We start from the raw sequence: 19,555 nt of genomic DNA, 5'->3' as shown, positions 1-19,555 counted from the left end.
TTTTGTTGCGACGGATATATTCAAACGGAAGTTTCATTCTGTACGTCGAGTTGAATCTCTTCGACAATAGTTGCCGGATTCCGGGATACGGTTCGAGAAGTCCCGAGAGAGAATTTAAACAATTTCGTGACGGAAGAATGGATGTGTTTCTGATCTTACAGAGAATATATCGCGTTTGCTTGGATATTTGGAAACTTGCAGAAAATTTGAAATGTATAAATTTCTGAATGTCTGTTCTCATTTTTTAATAAAAATAATTGTGAACTTGCAATAATTTACTACAGAATCTGTTTTTTTGAAACGTATAAAAAATTGCTTAAGTTTTCACCTTCGTCATGCTCGAATTCGCCGCTTTCTCAGGCGTACAGGTGTTTTCCCTCTTCAAACCGTGAAGAATCCGCAGCGTCGGCGCGATAAATAATCTAATCGCAAGAAGGCGACTAAGTAATCGCGTTTTAAAACCTGCAAACTTCGTTAAAGCCTGCTGGATAATCCGATTATTATCAGCACGTTTCTCCGCTGATTTCACGTTCCGTGAACTCACGATTACTCAACACGACTTTTATTTTACCGTTCGACGTTTCCCGAACCGTCTACAAACTTCAGATAAAATCACTGTTTCCGTTCTAATTTTCTGGATGAAAAGAGTTAAAATAGTTTGGTAGACGTGGATGTAAAGTTCGATCGAAGAATGGTAGACAAGAGAAGCTACAACCCTCGCGAGTGTCGAGCACAGACTAGACGGGCCTTGACAAATGGATGTCAATTTCAATCGACGCTGGTATAATTCTTAATGTGATCTACGGAATGATTTCTGCTCGTTGAGGCACGCGAGTGCGCGGGCAGATCGGTTGCAAATTGCATATGAATTGCAAGTGCAATTTGGTCTCTAGTACAATCGAGATCTTTGATTTTGTCTTAGGAATTAGAACGCTGGATATTAATTGCAACTGTGAGTTTGATTCGCGTGGTAAATCACGTTAGATTACCACGCGTTGCATTACAACGCGTTAGATTACCACGCGTTCTCAGATTACTGCACGTTGCATTACAACACGTTAGATTATCACGCATTGTCAGATTACTGCACGTTACATTACAACGCGTTAGAATACCACGCGTTGCATTACAACGCGTTAGATTACCACGCGTTGTCAGATTACTGTGCGTTGCACTACAACGTGTTAGATTACCACGCATTGTCAGATTACTGCACGTTGCATTACAACGCGTTAGAATACCACGCGTTGCATTACAACGCGTTAGATTACCACGCGTTGTCAGATTACTGCGCGTTGCACTACAACGCGTTAGATTACCACGCATTGTCAGATTACTGCGCGTTGCATTACAACGCGTTAGATTATCACGCATTGTCAGATTACTGCACGTTGCATTACAACGCGTTAGAGTATCACGCGTTGCATTACAACGCGTTAGAGTACCACGCGTTGCATTACAACGCGTTAAATTACCACGCGTTCTCAGATTGCTGTACGTTGCATTACAACGCGTTAGATTACCACGCATTCTCAGATTACTGCACGTTGCTTTACAACGCGTTAAATTACCACGCGTTCTCAGATTACTGCACGTTGCATTACAACGCGTTAGATCACAACATCTTACATTTACGATTCATTGTATCGCCATTAGTACAACTAAGCGTTATATTGCCATGCAATGTATCGTCACGCAATGTATGATCGAACATATCGGCACGCAAGTTGCTCTGAGAAACATTTCACACATAGCTAAGTAAGAATACCGAATCATCATTCTTATCCACCGAATGATTTGACTAATAAGCGTTGATCAGAAAAATTCTCCAATTATTTATATTTATCTATTTGTTTGCGCAACAACGCATCCGTGCACACCTGTTCCGATGAATCGAGCACACATTCTGGAACACGCGAATGATGCAAACTCGCATTGCGTGCATACCTGTCGTCCTGGTACTAGGTCAACGAATAATACCACCCTTTGCCAGGACCGGAGGTACATTCTTTAAGTCTGTTTTTAGAACTTGCAAATGAACGTTCTATCTAGTACTCGTGAAAGTAGATTAATAACTTATCTTTTACATTATCATTCAAGTAGGTTAAAATTGCTGAGTGTAATAGAAAACATGATAGTGATATTTTGGTTCTGATTAAATTCCTACTTTGATAGTCGAGTCTTAATTTGACAGTGACTGAAATCTTATTTAACCAATCAGTGAGTGTATCATTCTACTTGTGGTAGAACCCTCTGGGTTGGTGATTAAACTCGTCAACTCAGAATCGATAAATCAGTCATAAATCAGAAATGAACACGTAAAGCTTGCAAAGGGATAAACCGTTTCCGACAACCGCAACGTGTGTAAGTCTTTCAAGTTCCAATGGTACTTTCAAGCGATTCTCCAGAGGACTATTACGGTACAATGGCACAATAGATTTAAGGCCGGCTAGGATTAAACGACCGTTGATTCGAACACATTCTGCAACACGTGAGTGCTCTAAAGACCACTGTTTCGAGATTGAATGTTACGTGTTCAACCAGGTTTAGAAAATCGAAGAAATTCTTTAACATCGGACCTACATGTTGCCAGTCCATTTTCAACTTCTACTTTCTACATAGACATGGAGACTTCAGAATTAAACAGCAACTGGGTTGAAATAAATTATGGTCCTGTTAACATAATTTTTATTCAAGAATAGTTGTTACAGTGTTTATGTTGCTTCAATATGGAAAACTCTGAACAAAACAGTCAAAGTCCAGAACAGTTCATGGAAATGAAATGTGCCTTCACCCAGAAAATTAATGAATAAAAATAGAACAAAAGATGTGATTACGTAATTCAGTGTACAACAGAAATGTTAATTTTAACCCAATTTTTAAGTTGGAAAAGGGGGAAGTTATTTATTCAGAAATATCTGTCTCCTTCAACGAACATCTGTATCCATTTGTTCGATCAAATTCGTTGTCTCGGCCAGTCAGATTCCATCACAACGCTATCAGCATTATTATTACCTGTCAGGTTCAATTTCAGCTTCGATTTTCCGAGGAACAGAAACTGTTCGGTTTGTGTGCACGAGGTTTTATCGATTTCTGAAATTTTCCAACGTTACGTCACAAGGAGCGGCAAATTATTCCGCGAGAAACGACGTTTCGCGGAACACGAAGGCAAGAAACCACAGGAGATGAAAGTTGCTTCTTCGTGAACGTCGCTGCACAATTCAATCGCCTGACGAGTCGAGCAGAAATGAAATTAGCGCCAAGAGGAACCGCCAGTCGGGAAATACGTAAAACTGATAAATCCTACAATTTCCACGGAAAAATTTTTCTGCGTGGAAGTCGGCGAACAAGAAATGTGCAGTGGGGTGTTAAGTATGTTTCGGTGGAGAGATGTGGACCTAGGGGGTGTTGAACACTTCCAAATTCTCAATTCTTTAAATTTGTGAAAGTCCAAATTCTAAAATTTCTAATTTCTGAAGGTTTCTAATTCTCAAACCCCAAATTCTAAAATTTCCAATTTCTGAAGGTTTCAAATCCTCAGACCCCAAATTTTAAAATTTCCAATTTCTGAAGGTTTCAAATCCTCGAACCCCAAATTCTAAAATCCACAATTTCTGAAGGTTTCAAATCCTCAAACCCCAAATTCTAAAATTTCCAAATTTTCAATTCTCCAAATCCTCAAACCCCAAATTCTAAAATCCCCAAATTCCAAATTCTTCAAATCCTCAAACCCCAAATTTTAAAATTCCCAAATTCTCAATTCTCCAAATCCTCAAACCCCAAATTCTCAATTCTCCAAATCCTCAAACCCCAAATCCTCAAATCCCAAATCCTCAAACCCCAAATTCTCGATTCTCCAAATCCTCAAACCCCAAATTTCCAATTCTCCAAATCCTCAGACCCCAAATTCTAAAATCCCCAATATCTAAATTTTTCAAATCCTCGAACCCCAAATTCTCGACTCCAAAATTCACAAACTTCCACTCCCCTAAATCCCAAAATTGCTCAAAAGTAACAAGCACGAAAGACATTCTTGAAAAAAGTAAAAAAGCAATGTTTGCTTTGGCGACAAAGCGAGTCTATTCTTAGTAACAAGTGTTGTAAAATGCAGTTGGAACGACGTACAGAAATAGTACCTCGCATTTGCAACTACGTCAGTTTGAAAAATTGCAGAATTTCAAGAGCCGTAGAAATTTTTTGTTATTGTTATGTAAAAACGGGACGACGCGCGCATTAATAACATTGTCGCAATTTTGTCTGGAAAGGAACGTTTATTTTCCGCTGCTTTGATACGGTTAGAGTTTGCACGACGATTACACGACGACACTTTGTGCACGTGCACCGAACGAGGGTGCAGAGGTAATGGACGTCCCACTGTAGTAAATTGCAAAATTTATTAGTTATTGTCGGGAATATGCACGAGCTTGCACGCATCGTTCGTGGAACGATCACAAAAGCTGACTCGGGAAGATTAAATTGCTTCGATGTTTCTCCGCATTATTGAAGATCTACTTTGTGGAAGTTTGAAAACTTTATTTCTTACAAACTATTGCAAAAACGATCAAAATAAAAATGCAAAATAAAATCAAAATAAAAAAACTTGTAAATTATTCAGCAACTATATGTTTGTCGAATTAAACTATTGCAAGAAAAATCAAAGTAAAAATGCAAAATAAAATCAAAATAAAAAAACTTGTAAATTATTCATCAAATATATGTTTGTCAAATTAAACTATTGCAAGAACAATCAAAATAAAATCAAAATAAAAAAGCTTGCAAATTATTCATCAACTACATGTTTGTCAAATTAAACTATTGCAGAAGCAATCAATAAAAATGCAAAATAAAATCAAAATAAAAATGCTTGCAAATTATTCATCAACTACATGTTTGTCGAATTAAACTATTGCAAGAACAGTCAAAATAAAATCAAAATAAAAAAGCTTGCAAATTATTCATCAAATATATGTTTGTCAAATTAAACTATTGCAAGAACAATCAAAATAAAATCAAAATAAAAAAGCTTGCAAATTATTCATCAACTACATGTTTGTCAAATTAAACTATTGCAGAAGCAATCAATAAAAATGCAAAATAAAATCAAAATAAAAATGCTTGCAAATTATTCATCAAATATATGTTTGTCAAATTAAGCTACTGCAAGAACAATCAAAATAAAATCAAAATAAAAAAGCTTGCAAATTATTCATCAAATATATGTTTGTCAAATTAAACTATTGCAAGAACAGTCAAAATAAAATCAAAATAAAAAAGCTTGCAAATTATTCATCAACTACACGTTTGTCAAATTAAACAATTGCAAGAACAATTGCAAAATAAAATTAAAATAAGCTTGTTTATTCTTCAACTATAAGTTTGACAAATTAAACTGTTGCAAGAGCAGCTACAAAAATTAAAATAAGTTTGCTTGTTCTATAAATCAAATTCGCTATTGAAAAGCTTTGTAAAAATTCTTGCAAACAGGTGTAACTCTTTCAAACATTATATCGAGCTATCGGGCTTTCGATCTTTTAACTTGTGACTCCGTGACCTGCCTTTAATTTCCACCGAGTTCTTCCGCTTTGTTGAGCAAAAAGAGCTAACAAAAATGTCGACCAAAGGAGCGAGCGATCAAAGCGTTGCCAAAGTTTCACTTAGGACGAAGTGAATTGCAAATTACGGAAAACAAGACGAAACTCGAAACTCTTTATCCGGTATATCCCTGCAAAGCTGTTCGAAAACTGTGAAACTGAATTATGGTTTTAGAATTCATTTACTTCAGATTTGAGTTGCGATGTGTGCCACATGTGGACTTGCATGTGGTCCTCGGATGAGTATGAAGATTATACACATTTAAATAGGTGTTTATTTATTTTACAGTACATGTACATCTTGTAGCATATAATCTGTATTATGTATCTTGTTATGTGTCTCCTTATTTATCTTATTTGTTCTTATGTATACCTGTATATCTTATTATGCACCGTATAATATGCGTTATGTACTAGGTTATGTACCCAGCAGAAATTGCAGTCTAATTCAAAGTTGAAGTCACAGTTCACTGACGTAATTTTAAACGCTAAAAAATATGGCTATAATAGGTATTAGTTCGTTTTTACTTTTCCACGCTAATTAACGAGAAAACTAACACGATTGCATGTAACATCGCGTGCAAAAAGTGGCTCGATTTCGCGTGTGCACATGGGCTCGCTGGAGCGTAATTAAGCATTTAATCGCGAGAACAAAGATCGTTTGTGCATATAATTAACGAAATGGTTCGAACGTTCGGATTCGTGGAAGACTTGAGGTAAAAAACGTGTATTCCTGAATTTCATTTGCATCGGTAGATCATGCTTCAAGGTTGTGATCCACTTTCGAAATTATTTCAATTACCTGCCTTAACATATTTTTAATGTTCCCAATTTCTTAAATATCCATTACAAAAATTCGTATTGTAAATTGACATGAATACCAAAGATCACGGATACGCAATTTTATTGATCATTCCGGTTTTATTTCTTTGTTTTGCAACGATTTAACGACGTGATAAAGACACAATGATAATAATCGATGGAGACCGATTATTTTGATCGATAGCGTTTAGTAGACTTCGAATTCCGCTCGATAAAAAACGAAGGATCTAATTGCTTCATTTATCTTAATTTAAAAAAAAAATGTCGAATCGTGAATCATCGAACGCTCGATGACCGAAAAATTCGCTTTCGCGGATACGAGAAAGTTGCAAAATCGATCAAGGACCGCTGGCTCCGCGAACCGACCGGCCTTGAATTAGCGGGTATTCGATGACTGACTCGGACACGTAACCGGATCAAAGAAATTCTCTCGGAATTGTCTGTATGCTTCTCAGAAAATCATTCTCATTGATACATATTGTGATCGAGTCGATTTATACATATTACGTCATTGTTTTTCGCTTGAAAGCACCTGAACGATAAATCGTCATCGATTGTCTGCCACCTTTGTTACCGACTCATTGTTCCAGATATGATTTCCATGCGACGAGAAAATTAATTGTACGGGAAATTATTGTTATTGACGTTGTTGCGATTCAAACGATTTACATGTACTGTAGCCTTTCGCTTCGAGGGATTTCAATTGCCGATAAATTGTTATTGATTGTCTTTGGAGCTACTTTTGTGGTGCAGCCTTTCTTGCTGTACTGGAAATTAATTGCTGGCGTTGATTGAGCTTATGCTGAGTTGAATTTCTAAATTAGTTTTTGTATGAAGGTTTCTAAGAAAAAGGTTTTAAAGATGATGATGTTCAATGGACTCCCTAAGTGCTAGATTCTTATGTGACCAGATAGATCAGAACACAAATGTTCAAGTCTCCAAATGTTCATATTCCTAACTTTATTTAAATCCAAATCCTTAAATTGCTCAATTGCAAGATTTATAAGTATGCAATCCTTGAATTAAGGATTCTTGAGTCTCCAATCTTGAAAGTGTTAGATTACCAAGTCACCAAACCTTGAATAGTCAAAGTACCAAGTCCCATAATCTTCAAATCTTAAAATTCCAGAAGACCAAGTTCTAAACCTCCAATTCCCTAAATGTCCTAATCCTCTCATCTCCAAAACTTCACACCACAAGTCCTCAAATCTGCAAATCCTAAATCTCTAAGTCCACAAACTCCAAAACCTAAATTTCCAAATTTTCATATCCCCAAATCCTCAAACCCCAAATCCTAAATCTCCAAATCCCCAAACCCCAATGTCCCAAATTGCCAAATCCTCAAATCTCCAAATCCCCAAATTCCCCAAATAACCAAATCTCCACATCTTCCAACCCTAAATCCTAAATCCTCAAATCTCCAAATCCTAAATCTCCAAATCCTCAAACCCTAAATCCACAAATTGCCAAATCTTCATATCTCCAAATCCTCAAACCCCAAATCCTCAAATCTCCAAATCCCCAAACCCCAATGCCCCAAATTGCCAAATCCTCAAATCTCCAAATCCCCAAATTCTCCAAATTACCAAATCCCCAAATCTTCAAACCTCAAATCCTAAATCCTCAAGTCCTCAAACTCCCCAAACCAAAAATCTCCAACCCATATCCACATATCAGTCATCCAGCATAAAATCAATCTGCAAAAATATTTGAGAAGCAACCAAAAAATTGAATTTACGTTAAAGGCCATGGTTTCGTGCTTTTGTCGTGACGCAACCGAAAGGTACGCCTGTTATATTCATAGCAGGAATACTTCCAAGAATCTTAACGGCGGATTTGAACGTTAAACATGCGGCGGTCGGAATACCGGCTCGTTATGCCGGGGTTATTTTCGGTTCGCTATTAAAATTTTCACCCGCTAACGTGTTCAGAAGTTGGACCTCCAAAGGGAACGTGGAGAACAGATTGTTCGACGACATGAATTCTTTAGGATGTAGACTTCGCCTTTGAACGACGTGTATTTTTCGTCCCGACACATTGTCGTTTATTATTAAACAGCTTCGACGGATCTCTTATTGGATTCTTCGTTATTGGATGCATTTTAATATCTCTGTGTATTGTTATTGATGTTATTGTTAATTCTGTACTGTGAAATTAATCGAGATATTGCATCCGATGCAGTATTTTATTTAATATCACTGCGAGTGTACTTTGGATGAAATGTTAAAGTTGAATAAAATTTCAGTTTATTAAGTATCATGATTTTTTAAGTAAATTCAATAGAATCGTACAATATTTTTTATTACATTGCATGTGATATTTTAATGAAAGTTCCATATGAGGGGGAAAGTTCCATAGGAGCGAATTGGACGAATAATAAATTTGATCACTACCTCTGGTTCATCAGAACATGCCCTTTGTATTTTTCTATGAAATTTTAAATTCGAAAAGTTTTCACAAAAATTCAAACAATGGGAATTCGCAGCATTCTCTCTAAATAAACAACGTTCCCAGGAAAGACTTGGCCCAAGTTAAAAAGAGTGTTCTCGTTCGCGAATAAAAGACAGTTCTTCCGAGATAAAAAATATTAATAGAGTCATAGCGTGTTGTATCTCGTTGCATGAACTTCGAAACAAGAGTTTGCCAAGATTCTAGCCACCAACCAAGAAGATGAGTACGAGAGACAGCTTGTCTCCGTTGAGAGTACTTGGTGTCTAAGCTATTCTAGGTCTAGACGACGCTGAAATAGAACAGACACTCGCATCTAGTGCTTATTTCCGCTGCTTGTTGTTTCCTGTCAAATTAATCGATCGATCAATATTTGACGAACCTTAATGTCAAAAATCAAATTAAGGGTGGTTAGGCTGTGGATGTTTGCGTAGTCTTAACTAGTTAGGTGAAGGACTCTAACAACACCCTAACATATCAAATAAGAAACATTCATAATCAAGTGTGGAGTCTAACTTCAAGTAGAGTTGAACCAAATATCCACAATTAAGTAAGAATAACCCTAACATCCACAACCATGTAGAAACCACCCTAACATCCACAACTATGTAGAAACCACCTTAAAATCCACTACCATGTAAAAACCACCCTACATCCACAACCATGTAAAAACCACCCTAACATAATTAATTAAAAACCTCAACATCCACAGTCCAGCAAAAACACAGAAAATGAGATTAAAAGCCTGTAAATAAAAAATGAGTAGAAACGTTCGAAAATGAGGTTAATCGATTCGTCTAGAGCCATCGAAAGCTGTAAAATAGAAATCGCGTGCAATTCAGGCATGTAAAAAATCGCAGGTTGGTAGTTTCCATGTAGATCGACAAATCGGTATTGCTTTGCATTGCAAACAGGTTGACCGGGTCACGAGGGATTTTTCCAACACTTTTCCCATTACCGCGGGAAACTGGAACGGTAATACCGACAAAAGCGAGCGAATACGATTAAATAAATAAATAGGATTACAATATTAATTCGAAACCGCGGATTAGAAAAATGTAACGCGTTGATCGACGCGCTGGAAATTGCAATTATTCCGCGTGTGAGTTTTCAATTTCAGCAGATTGATAGCTTGCGTAATTACTGCTCGGTAATTAAAGTCGGGATGCGATTTTTGAAGAGGAATTCACTGAAATTTAGAATTACGTCGCTTTTAGTTAATTTTTAGGTTTCGAAATGAAGGCGAATTCTTTTGTGGAAAGTTTTTGATGGTACGTGGTTTAGGGGTCTTAAAATAGAATGTGTGGAAATGTAGTCTCGTTATATTCCCACGCGTTATTTGACCAAGCTGCAATTTCGACGCGTTGCAATTATGATGCACTCTTATTTGAGCGGTAATTTCAAAGCGTTGTGATACGCGTTGTAATTTCAGCGCTTTGCAATTCCTGCGGGGTGTAATGAGACACGCGTAGTAATTCGACGCATTGTAATTTCCACGCGTGGCAACTCGACGCGTTGTAATTTCTATGCGCTGTAACTCGACGCGTTGTAATTTCCACGCGTGGCAACTTGACGCGTTGTAATTCCCACGCGTGGTAACTCGACGCGTTGTAATCTCCTCGCGTTGTAATTCGACGCGTTGTAATTTCCACGCGTGGTAACTCGACGCGTTGTAATTTCCACGCGTGGTAACTCGACGCGTTGTAATTTCTACGCGTGGCAACTCGATACGTTGTAATTCCCACGCGTGGTAACTCGACGCGTTGTAATCTCCACGCGTTGTAATTTCCACGCGTGGTAACTCGACGCGTTGTAATTCCCACGCGTGGTAACTCGACGCGTTGTAATCTCCACGCGTTGTAATTCGACGCGTTGTAATTTCCACGCGCTGCAACTTCCACGCATCGTAATCCCACGCGTCATAATTCCCTTACACCGAAATTTCCACGAGTTATTACTTCTACGCGCAGCAATACCTATGCATAGTAACATCTATGCCCTGTAATTTCTATGCATCGTTATTCGCCACGCTGCAATTTCTATGTCTCCTAATTCGACACATTGCAATTTCTATGCATTGTAACTCGGCGCATTACCATTCCACGCATTGAAATTCTACGCGTTGTAATTTAAATCATTATAATTCGCGGTGCATCTTCTGTGCATCCATATGTTATGATTCCAATGCGTCACAATTACTATATTAATATGTTCTCTTCAAACGATCATATCAAATAAACTGCACCTGTAGTGTCATTACAAAATATTGTGACCTCAAAAAACAGATTACAAACTTAAGTGATCATGTTGACCATATCCTCTAATAATTGTAACTATAGCAACACACAACCTAATGATTAATACTGCAGAAAAATTGCAGTCACCTCAAAGAGACTAAAAATTGAAGTGATCACATTAACCATATTCTCTAACAATTGTAACTACACATAGCAACGCACAACCTAATGATTAATACTCCAGAAAAATTGCAGCCACCTCGAAGAGATTAAAAATTGAAGTGATCACATTAACCATATCCTCTAACAATTGTAACTACACATAGTAACACACAACGCAATGAATACTCCAATAAAATTGCAATCGCCTCGAAGAGATTAAAATTGAAATGATGACATTAACCATGTCATCTAATAATCATATCCATACTCCACCACACGGCAGAACGTATTAATTATCACTGCCCGTAGAATATCGGATTAAAACTAAGACACCATGAAATCGGTGTTTTTGTCGGAACACGTAACCCGGAAAGGATCAAACAACCGATAGCCGTGGGAGATCTAGTGTCTCTGGTGGATTCGAGATGAATTTTCGCGCTGCTGGTTCTCGGGCCACAGTTGGTTGCGTATCGTTCATCATCCTCTGACGGAACACCACCTGTTTCCGTGCCTCTCGGTCTGCTCTTTATTCAAGGAGTCAGTAGACCGAGAGGCGATCGTCAATCTGACCGGAAGGTTCATCAGCACCGGAAGGGGTACGTGAAAGGCGGTGCAATTAATTAGGATGAAATTATTCTGTCGAGTCGATTGAGGGGAATAGAAAAAAACAGTCTCCGTCACTTTAATACCCTCTTTCGTTGCTGCCTTTGTTCCGTGATAATCGTGGATCGATCTTGCTGCCTTATTATCCACAAGTTACTTAAAGGATTTGTTAAAGGATTCTCTTTGGAGTTGTCTTAATTTTGAGGGGAACTGTGGAATTTTTGGGTTGTTTTTGGTTTAGAAGGTTGAGGAATTTGGGGAATTTGGGTTGGACACTTTGGAATTCTTATATATGGTTTGGAAATTTTGGAATTGGGGATGCAAGGATAGGGACGCTTAGGAATTTGGGAAATGTAGAATTGGGGAGTGTGAGAAGTTGGGAATGTGGGAATTTTGGATATGTGGGAATTTGGGAATGTAGGAATTTGGAAATGTGAGAAATTGGGAATGTGGGAATTTGGAAATGTGAGAATTAGGAAGCGTGAGAATTTGGAAATGTGAGAATTAGGAAATGTGAGAATTTGGAAATGTGAGAATTTGGGGATGTAGGAATTAAGAAGTGTGAGAATATGGAAATGTGGGAATTAGGGAGTGTGACAATTTGGAAATGTGGGAATTAGGAAATGTGAGAATTAGGAAATGTGAGAATTAGGAAATGTGAGAATTTGGAATCATAAAAATTTGGGAATATGAAAATTTGAAAATGTGAGAATTTGAAAATCTCAACATTCAAAAATAAAAAAACTTGCAAATTTATAAATTTGTTAAACTAACAGCCAACAAATCTAAAAATGTGAAGTGCCTCCCTTTAAAAAACCGAAATACAGCCCCAAAAATAGCAGCACTCTATACAATCGTTAAAATTGACCACACAAGCCTTCATTTTGATAGAATTTCGAGGGGCAAACGAAGCGAAACGATCGTAAAACGACACAGCTCGTTTCCCAGGATCGTTGAAGGAATATGGAAGCGGCGATGTCGTTTCCTTCGAATCGCAGCTCAAGGGTGTTCCAACCCTCGGACTTTTCATTAAAACTTTACGACATCAACCGAAGAACAATGTAATATCCAAGGAATATTCTTCATGTACGAAAAAAGAACAGCTTTCGTTGTACTTTCTCACGCATCATTCTTGATTAAAGTTTTTCTTTGTCAGAAGTTAGTATTTGTGCAGCGGAAAAGTTTGGAAGAAAAATGTAACTGGTGCAAACAGTTCGAGAAATTCGAACAAATAAGCATTTTATATTTTGTCTCGATATCGAAGCATCGATTGAAAAATTTTGTAAAGTTGAACAGAGAACATTTATGTAGAAAAATTGTTGAATTTATAGTCACAAATCCTGGAGCAAATTTATTAAAAAAATAAGAGTAATATTTAGATGAACAATTTAACTCTTTGTACCTCAAGATTTTGTTTCAGTATTGCAGACATTTTGTCAGATAAAATAATGAAGTGCAAAGGGTTCAAACTTATGTAAAGAAAATGTTTAACCAATTAACTAAAATTGTAAAAAATGTCACTTTAAAAATGTCTTTAAAATTATATTCAAATGTTTGAACATGTCTGAACTATCCTCCCTAAGAATCCCAATAAATAAAATCATTGTTGAGAGAAGAAATGCAGCTATGAAAAGGCAATCACTATTTCATCCCCATCCAAAACAAACCCAGTATCGTTAAAAAGAGCCCGTAGAAAAGCAATCGATCGTCGATAGCAAAGCTGAATAAGCAATTCATAAATCGTGGGTGCGATACGATCGCGGAATCGTAGAATCCAGGAACATCGTGAAACGTAACGGGAACCAATGAATGAGCTTTATCTGGAACTAGGCGCCTTCAGGCTGTGCCACGATAACAGCGCTGTCTCGTTATCTGTCCCAGTTTATGATACGTTCCAAACGCGCATGCGTGTCATGGCTATCATCCCCTTTTCAGGAATCCCCGAAAACAAATTAAAACCTGAAGAAAGATGTCTCGTATGGATTTAATATGGACAGGGTGTAATTGTGGGGCGATATGTGGGGACAGATTGGAGATGTGTATCTTTTCGGGGAGTTTGGTATTTGGAGGTTTGGGGATTTGGGAAGGTTGGAATTTGGGGGTTTAGGGTTTTGGAGCTTTGGGAATTTGGGAAGGTGAGAATTTGGGAGAGTAGAGATTTGGGGGGTTAGGGTTTTGGGGATGTAGGATTTTGGGAAGGTGGAAATTTGGGTGTCTAGGAATTCTATTAATTAGAAATTGGGGGAAATAGGAATTTGGCAGAGTAGAAATTCGGGAGAGTGGGAATTCGGGGGAGTGGAAATTCGGGAGAGTAGGAATTTGGAAATTTAGGAATTCCACCGATTGGGAATTCGGGGGAGTGGGAATTCGGAAGAGTAGAAATTCGGGAGGGTGGAAATTCGGAAGAGTAGAAATTCGGGAGAGTAAGAATTTGGAAATTTAGGAATTCCACCGATTAGGAATTCGGGGGAGTGGGAATTCGGAAGAGTAGAAATTTGGGAAAGTGGGAATTTGGGAGAGTGGAAATTCGGAAGAGTAGGAATTTGGAAATTTAGGAATTCCACCAACTGAGAATTCGGAAGAGTGGGAATTCGGAAGAGTAGAAATTCGAGAGGGTGGAAATTCGGAAGAGTAGAAATTCGGTAGAGTAGGAATTTGGAAATTTAGGAATTCCACCAACTGGGAATTTAGAAGAGTGAAAATTCAGAAGAGTGGGAATTCGAAAGAGTAGAAATTCGAAAGAGTAGTAATTCGAAAGAGTAGAAATTCAAAAATACAAAAATCCGCAAACCTTGAAATTCCAAAATTAAAAAATTCCACCATCCCCCAATTCGAAAGTTCACTAATTCATCTCCAAATCCCCCCACCCAAAAATTCCCAAATACAAGAATCGAAATCTATAAAAATTCGCTAAACTTCGTATCCCACACTCGCCATAGTCAAAGTAGGTATTCAATGTTCAAACGATTCGCAATATTCGCCGAGCGTTCCACAAGCACAGAGGTTGTCGGGTGTCGAAATCGACTGGTGAAAACGAGTATCTACGGAATTCCTTGGAGAAATGAGCCGAGTTGGCTTCCCTTTGTTGCTGGAAACAGGAAACGACGTGGCTGGAAGGTTTCTGCTCGCCATCGGGAGAAGCAAAATTCCCCGCTCGTTTATTGCGCCGCAACGTCTGCGATCTACGTGTACTGTTCGAGTTTGCTTCTGACAGTCACACGACAAAGTAAATAGGAAATTCTGAAATAAACGGGCTGAAAGCTTCCACTTGGTGTGCATGACCGTGCAATTTTTTTCTATGACTCTTTCGGAGAACTCGTTTTTGAAACGATGATGGCTTTAGGATAAAAGATCTCTGTTATAAAAATTATAGAACAAAAAATATGTATTTTCATTGCAACATGGCGACGGAAGTGTTATTGGTTTCATCTCGTAAAAATGCTTTTATTTTGCGAGTCTACTGAGAGGCATTTTCCTTTGCTTTACGATCAATAAAATAACCCGGGAAATTTGCATTTTAACGCACGAAGGAAATATTTTCCGCATATTACACACGTGCAGAAAATTATCTTCGTGTCCTTCGATAATTGCTTTTTGTTTTCTGGACACACTCTTAAGCGAGAAATTTTTTAATAAGAAAACCTTCTGTTTTTATGATAAAATAATTCTGTGATAAAACAAGATTTATAAAAAATATAAATGTGACTATAACAAATATAAATGTGATCTTCTTGTTAACATAAGTGTACCAATATATTTAAGAGCTATAACTATTATTAATAAATAATTTTAATTTATCAAACAATTTAATTTAACAATCCAATTTTTATATAACAATTTTGATATTACACTGGCCAACAGAACGGGGTAGCACAAGAGTTTAACAAAATACAAACGTTTATCAATACACGCTGCTGTTATTTCTCGATTTGTGCCATCGTTCCCCTCGATATTTGTATCGCAATATGATATATCGATTGAGCAAATACAGCAGATAATGACGGCAGACGTCATGATTCGATTAAATCGCGAAACTACTTCGTCACCTGTCCGTTCGAACTTGATGAATCATTTTGTAAACGTTTTTCGACTATTCTGCCCGCCATTGCGATCGGCCGTTCGTCGATCTGCGATACGTCAGACATTACGCAAACGATAAATCAAATTAAATAGAGAATTTTGTGGTTCAAGAGGCCACCGGCGTCATCGACGATAAACGATTTCCTCATCGAAAATTGATGATCTCTTTCAAGCAATTTTAATTATCGACTATTAGTTTCATTACTTTGTGACTGTTTTAGAGAATGTAAGATTGATTTTGCTATTGCTTTGAGATGATTTATATTTTTGTTCTTTGGTTACAAGAAGAATTTTTACAAACTTGATTAATGATGTTTTAGTTTACACTTCACTTATAATAAAATTGTTCAAACTTTGTGTAAATTGAAAAATTTGAAGAAATTATTAAAATTGAGGAAACTTGAAGAAAGTAAAACATTGATACAAAGTAAAGAAGCTTGTGGAAATCAATGAAGGTATATTAAAGTTGTACAAACACAGTAAAAATTGAGGAAATAGAAGAAACTATTACAATTGAGAAACCTCGAAGAAAGTAAAAAATCCGAATCAAACTAAAGAAGGAAAAAATCAAAGAGTCTATCAAATTGTATAAACCCAGTAAAAATTGAAAAAATAGAAGAAACCATTAAAATTGAGGAGCCTCGAAGAAAGTAAAAAAACTGAATCAAACTAAAGAAGGAAAAAATCAAAGAGTCTATCAAATTATACAAACCCAGTAAAAATTGAAAAAATAAAAGAAATTATTAAAATTGAGAAGCCTCGAAGAAAGTAAAAAAACTGAATCAAACTAAAGAAAGAAAAAATCTATCAAATTGTAAAACCCAGTAAAAATTGAAAAAATAGAAGACAATTAAAATTGAGCCCAGCAGCGTTTTCACCCGGAAAGAATGCACTTCCTAAACAGATGGTTCTTGACTTTATCGACGACTGGAATCGAGGATATCTCGATCGTACAATAGCATCGTGGATGCATTGTGTGCGCAATCGACGATCCATGGATCCTTGAAGATGCGTCGATCTCGAGATATGCACTGTTCAGCTGACGCAAGGAACAGCGATCTGCATCGCGAAGCGTGTGATTCATTCGTTAATTGACAGGCATTTCAGGAATGCCGACCTCTCCGGGGAAAATAAAAACCTTCTGACGTAACGGGGAAGAACCTCGATAGAAAGTGAACGTTTGTTTGCGATGAATTTTCATGTCTTCAATAGGCCCACTTTTGTCAATTTTATGGACTGCTTTTTTAACTCAAACACTTCTCTAGCTTCTTTTTTTTTTTCAATTTTAGTTTCTACTATTTTTTCAATTTTTAGTGGGTTTGTACAATTTTATAGATTCTTTGATTTTTACTTTCTTTATTTTGTTACAATTTTTGTAATTTCTTCAAGGGGAGGTGGGAATTTGGGGAGGTGGGAATTTGGAGGTCTAGGAATTTAGGAAGGTGGAAATTTGGGGGATCTAGAAATTTGGGGAGGTGGGAATTTGGGGGTCTAGGAATGTAGGAAGGTGGAAATTTGGGGGATCTAGAAATTTGGGGAAGTGGGAATTTGGGAGTCTAGGAATTTGGAAAGGTGGGAATTTGGGAAAGTTGGAATTTGGGGGGTCTAGAAATTTGGGGAGGTGGGAATTTGGGGGTCTAGGAATTTGGGAAGGTTGGAATTTGGAAAGGTGGAAATTTGGGAAGGTGGGAATTTGGGAAAGTTGGAATTTGGGGGTCTAGAAATTTGGGGAGGTGGGAATTTGGGGGTCTAGGAATTTGGGAAGGTTGGAATTTGGAAAGGTGGAAATTTGAGAAAGTTGGAATTTGAAAAGGTGGAAATTTGGGAGGTCTAGAAATTTGGGGAGGTGGGAATTTGGGGGTCTAGGAATTTGAGAAGGTTGGAATTTGGAAAGGTGGGAATTTGAGAAAGTTGGAATTTGAAAAGGTGGAAATTTGGGGAGATGGGAATTGGGGGGTCTAGGAATTTGGGAAGGTCAGAATTTGGGGGGTTTAGAAATTTGGAAATGTGGGAATTTGGGAGTCTAGGAATTTGGGAAGGTGGGAGATCTCCAAACTCTCTACCTCCAAAATTTCCAAACTACCTCAAATCTTTAAACCTTCCCCCGTCTCCAATTCTTGCAACTCGTAAAGTTTCAGCTCCAGAAGATGACATGAAAAATCCTTTTCAACCGCATTTTCCAACAAAAGGCATTAGCATAAACGTTCAGAACGCAGTCATTCGTATAATTGTTAAATTCATATCAGCATGTTGCCCATTTCGAAATGCTATTATATGTATATTTCCATATTAATCGTGACGAGGATGAAACTGCACGATTATTTGCGATCGTCGATTATTAATAACCGGTCCGGATGGCGGAGTGACAGTACTCGCTATAACCGGCCAATTTAATCACGAATTAATACTTCCATCGTTCTGCTCGATTTGCGGACAGACGCTTCTCGTTTCGATAATAAACTCTGCGTCCGTAATTCATTCGTTTCGCTCGTTGAACAGCGCATGCAAATCAATGCTCAAACTCAAAATCACTCGATGATCGTGCACCTTTTCTTATTCACGGGGATCAATTTTTCTCTCGTTAATTAAACCAGATTCCCCTCGAAAAAGATACCGAAGAATTCGTAAAGTGGTTTATTTATAATTCGTGCGCTACGTTTTTGCTACATTACGGTTATCGATTGTTCCACTTTTCGAAATAAAAAGCTTGCGATAACCGGAGGTAGCTTTTACGATAATGAATAACCATCAGAGTTTGACCCATTAAGGGTCAAATTTTTATTCAACACCGGTAATTTAGTTAAGTGATTTCGCGAGGATTTTTTCATACAAGAACCGTAACCCTAGTTTAGTCTATACACTATTTCCTTGGTAGTTCTCATGGTAAAAGTTAATGGTCGCTTAAAAATTAATCAACTGCTCCGTTTATACGAAACTTGAACGACAAATGATGAATCGGGGCTATAGCTTTGAACTTATCCTTGCACCGAAGTTGTCGATAATAGTGTCAAAGTTAGCATACCCGAATCGATAGTCTGTGCAAATAGACGGTGCATCAAATTGAGTCTGATCTAAGTTTCAATCTTCTGGTAATGCATTATTGAATTATGTTCTTCTTGGAGAACTGTAGGGACTTGGGAAGGTGGAATTTGAGGGTCTGGGAAATTGGGAAGATGGAAATTTGGGGGTTTAGGAATTTGGGAAGGTGGAAACTTGGGGGTCTAGGAATTTGGAGAGGTGGAAATTTGGGGGTCTAGGAATTTGGGAAGGTGGAATTTTGGGGGGTTTGGAAATTTGGGGGTCTAGGAATTTGGGAAGGAGGGAATTTGGGAAGGTGGGAATTTGGGGGTCTAGAAATTTGGGGAGGTGGGAATTTGGGGAAGTGGAAATTTGGGGGTCTAGGAATTTGGGAAGGTGGGAGTTTGGGAAGGTGGAAATTTGGGGGGTCTAGAAATTTGGGGAGGTGGGAATTTGGGGGTCTAGGAATTTGGGAAGGTGGAAATTTGGGAAAATGGGAACTTGGGGGTCTAGGAATTTGGAAAGGTGGAAATTTGGGGAGTCTAGAAATTTAGGGAGATGGGAATTTGGGGGTCTAGGAATTTGAGAAGGTTG

General features: G+C 37.7%; 1 protein-coding gene across 5 annotated transcripts in view; it reads right to left on the bottom strand.

Annotated features, from left to right (window-relative positions):
* The window catches only part of krz (beta-arrestin protein kurtz), a 37,628-nt gene that overhangs the window by 15,358 nt on the left and 2,715 nt on the right, over positions 1-19,555 (bottom strand). The window contains exon 1 of one of the 5 annotated variants that reach the window (XM_076539730.1): positions 329-713. The exons of 1 other annotated variant lie outside the window; for it this stretch is intronic. In XM_076539730.1, the coding sequence (XP_076395845.1) occupies positions 329-337 (9 nt within the window). In that variant the 5' untranslated portion in view covers positions 338-713. Of the gene's footprint in view, positions 1-328; positions 714-19,555 lie in introns of those variants that run through there. 3 more of the 5 variants (XM_076539727.1, XM_076539729.1, XM_076539728.1) reach the window with 3 other exon arrangements.

Source organism: Megachile rotundata, chromosome 14 (genome assembly GCF_050947335.1).
Source record: "Megachile rotundata isolate GNS110a chromosome 14, iyMegRotu1, whole genome shotgun sequence".
Classification (NCBI taxonomy): Eukaryota; Metazoa; Arthropoda; class Insecta; order Hymenoptera; family Megachilidae; genus Megachile; species Megachile rotundata.
This window is presented reverse-complemented; position numbering and strand designations above follow the sequence as displayed.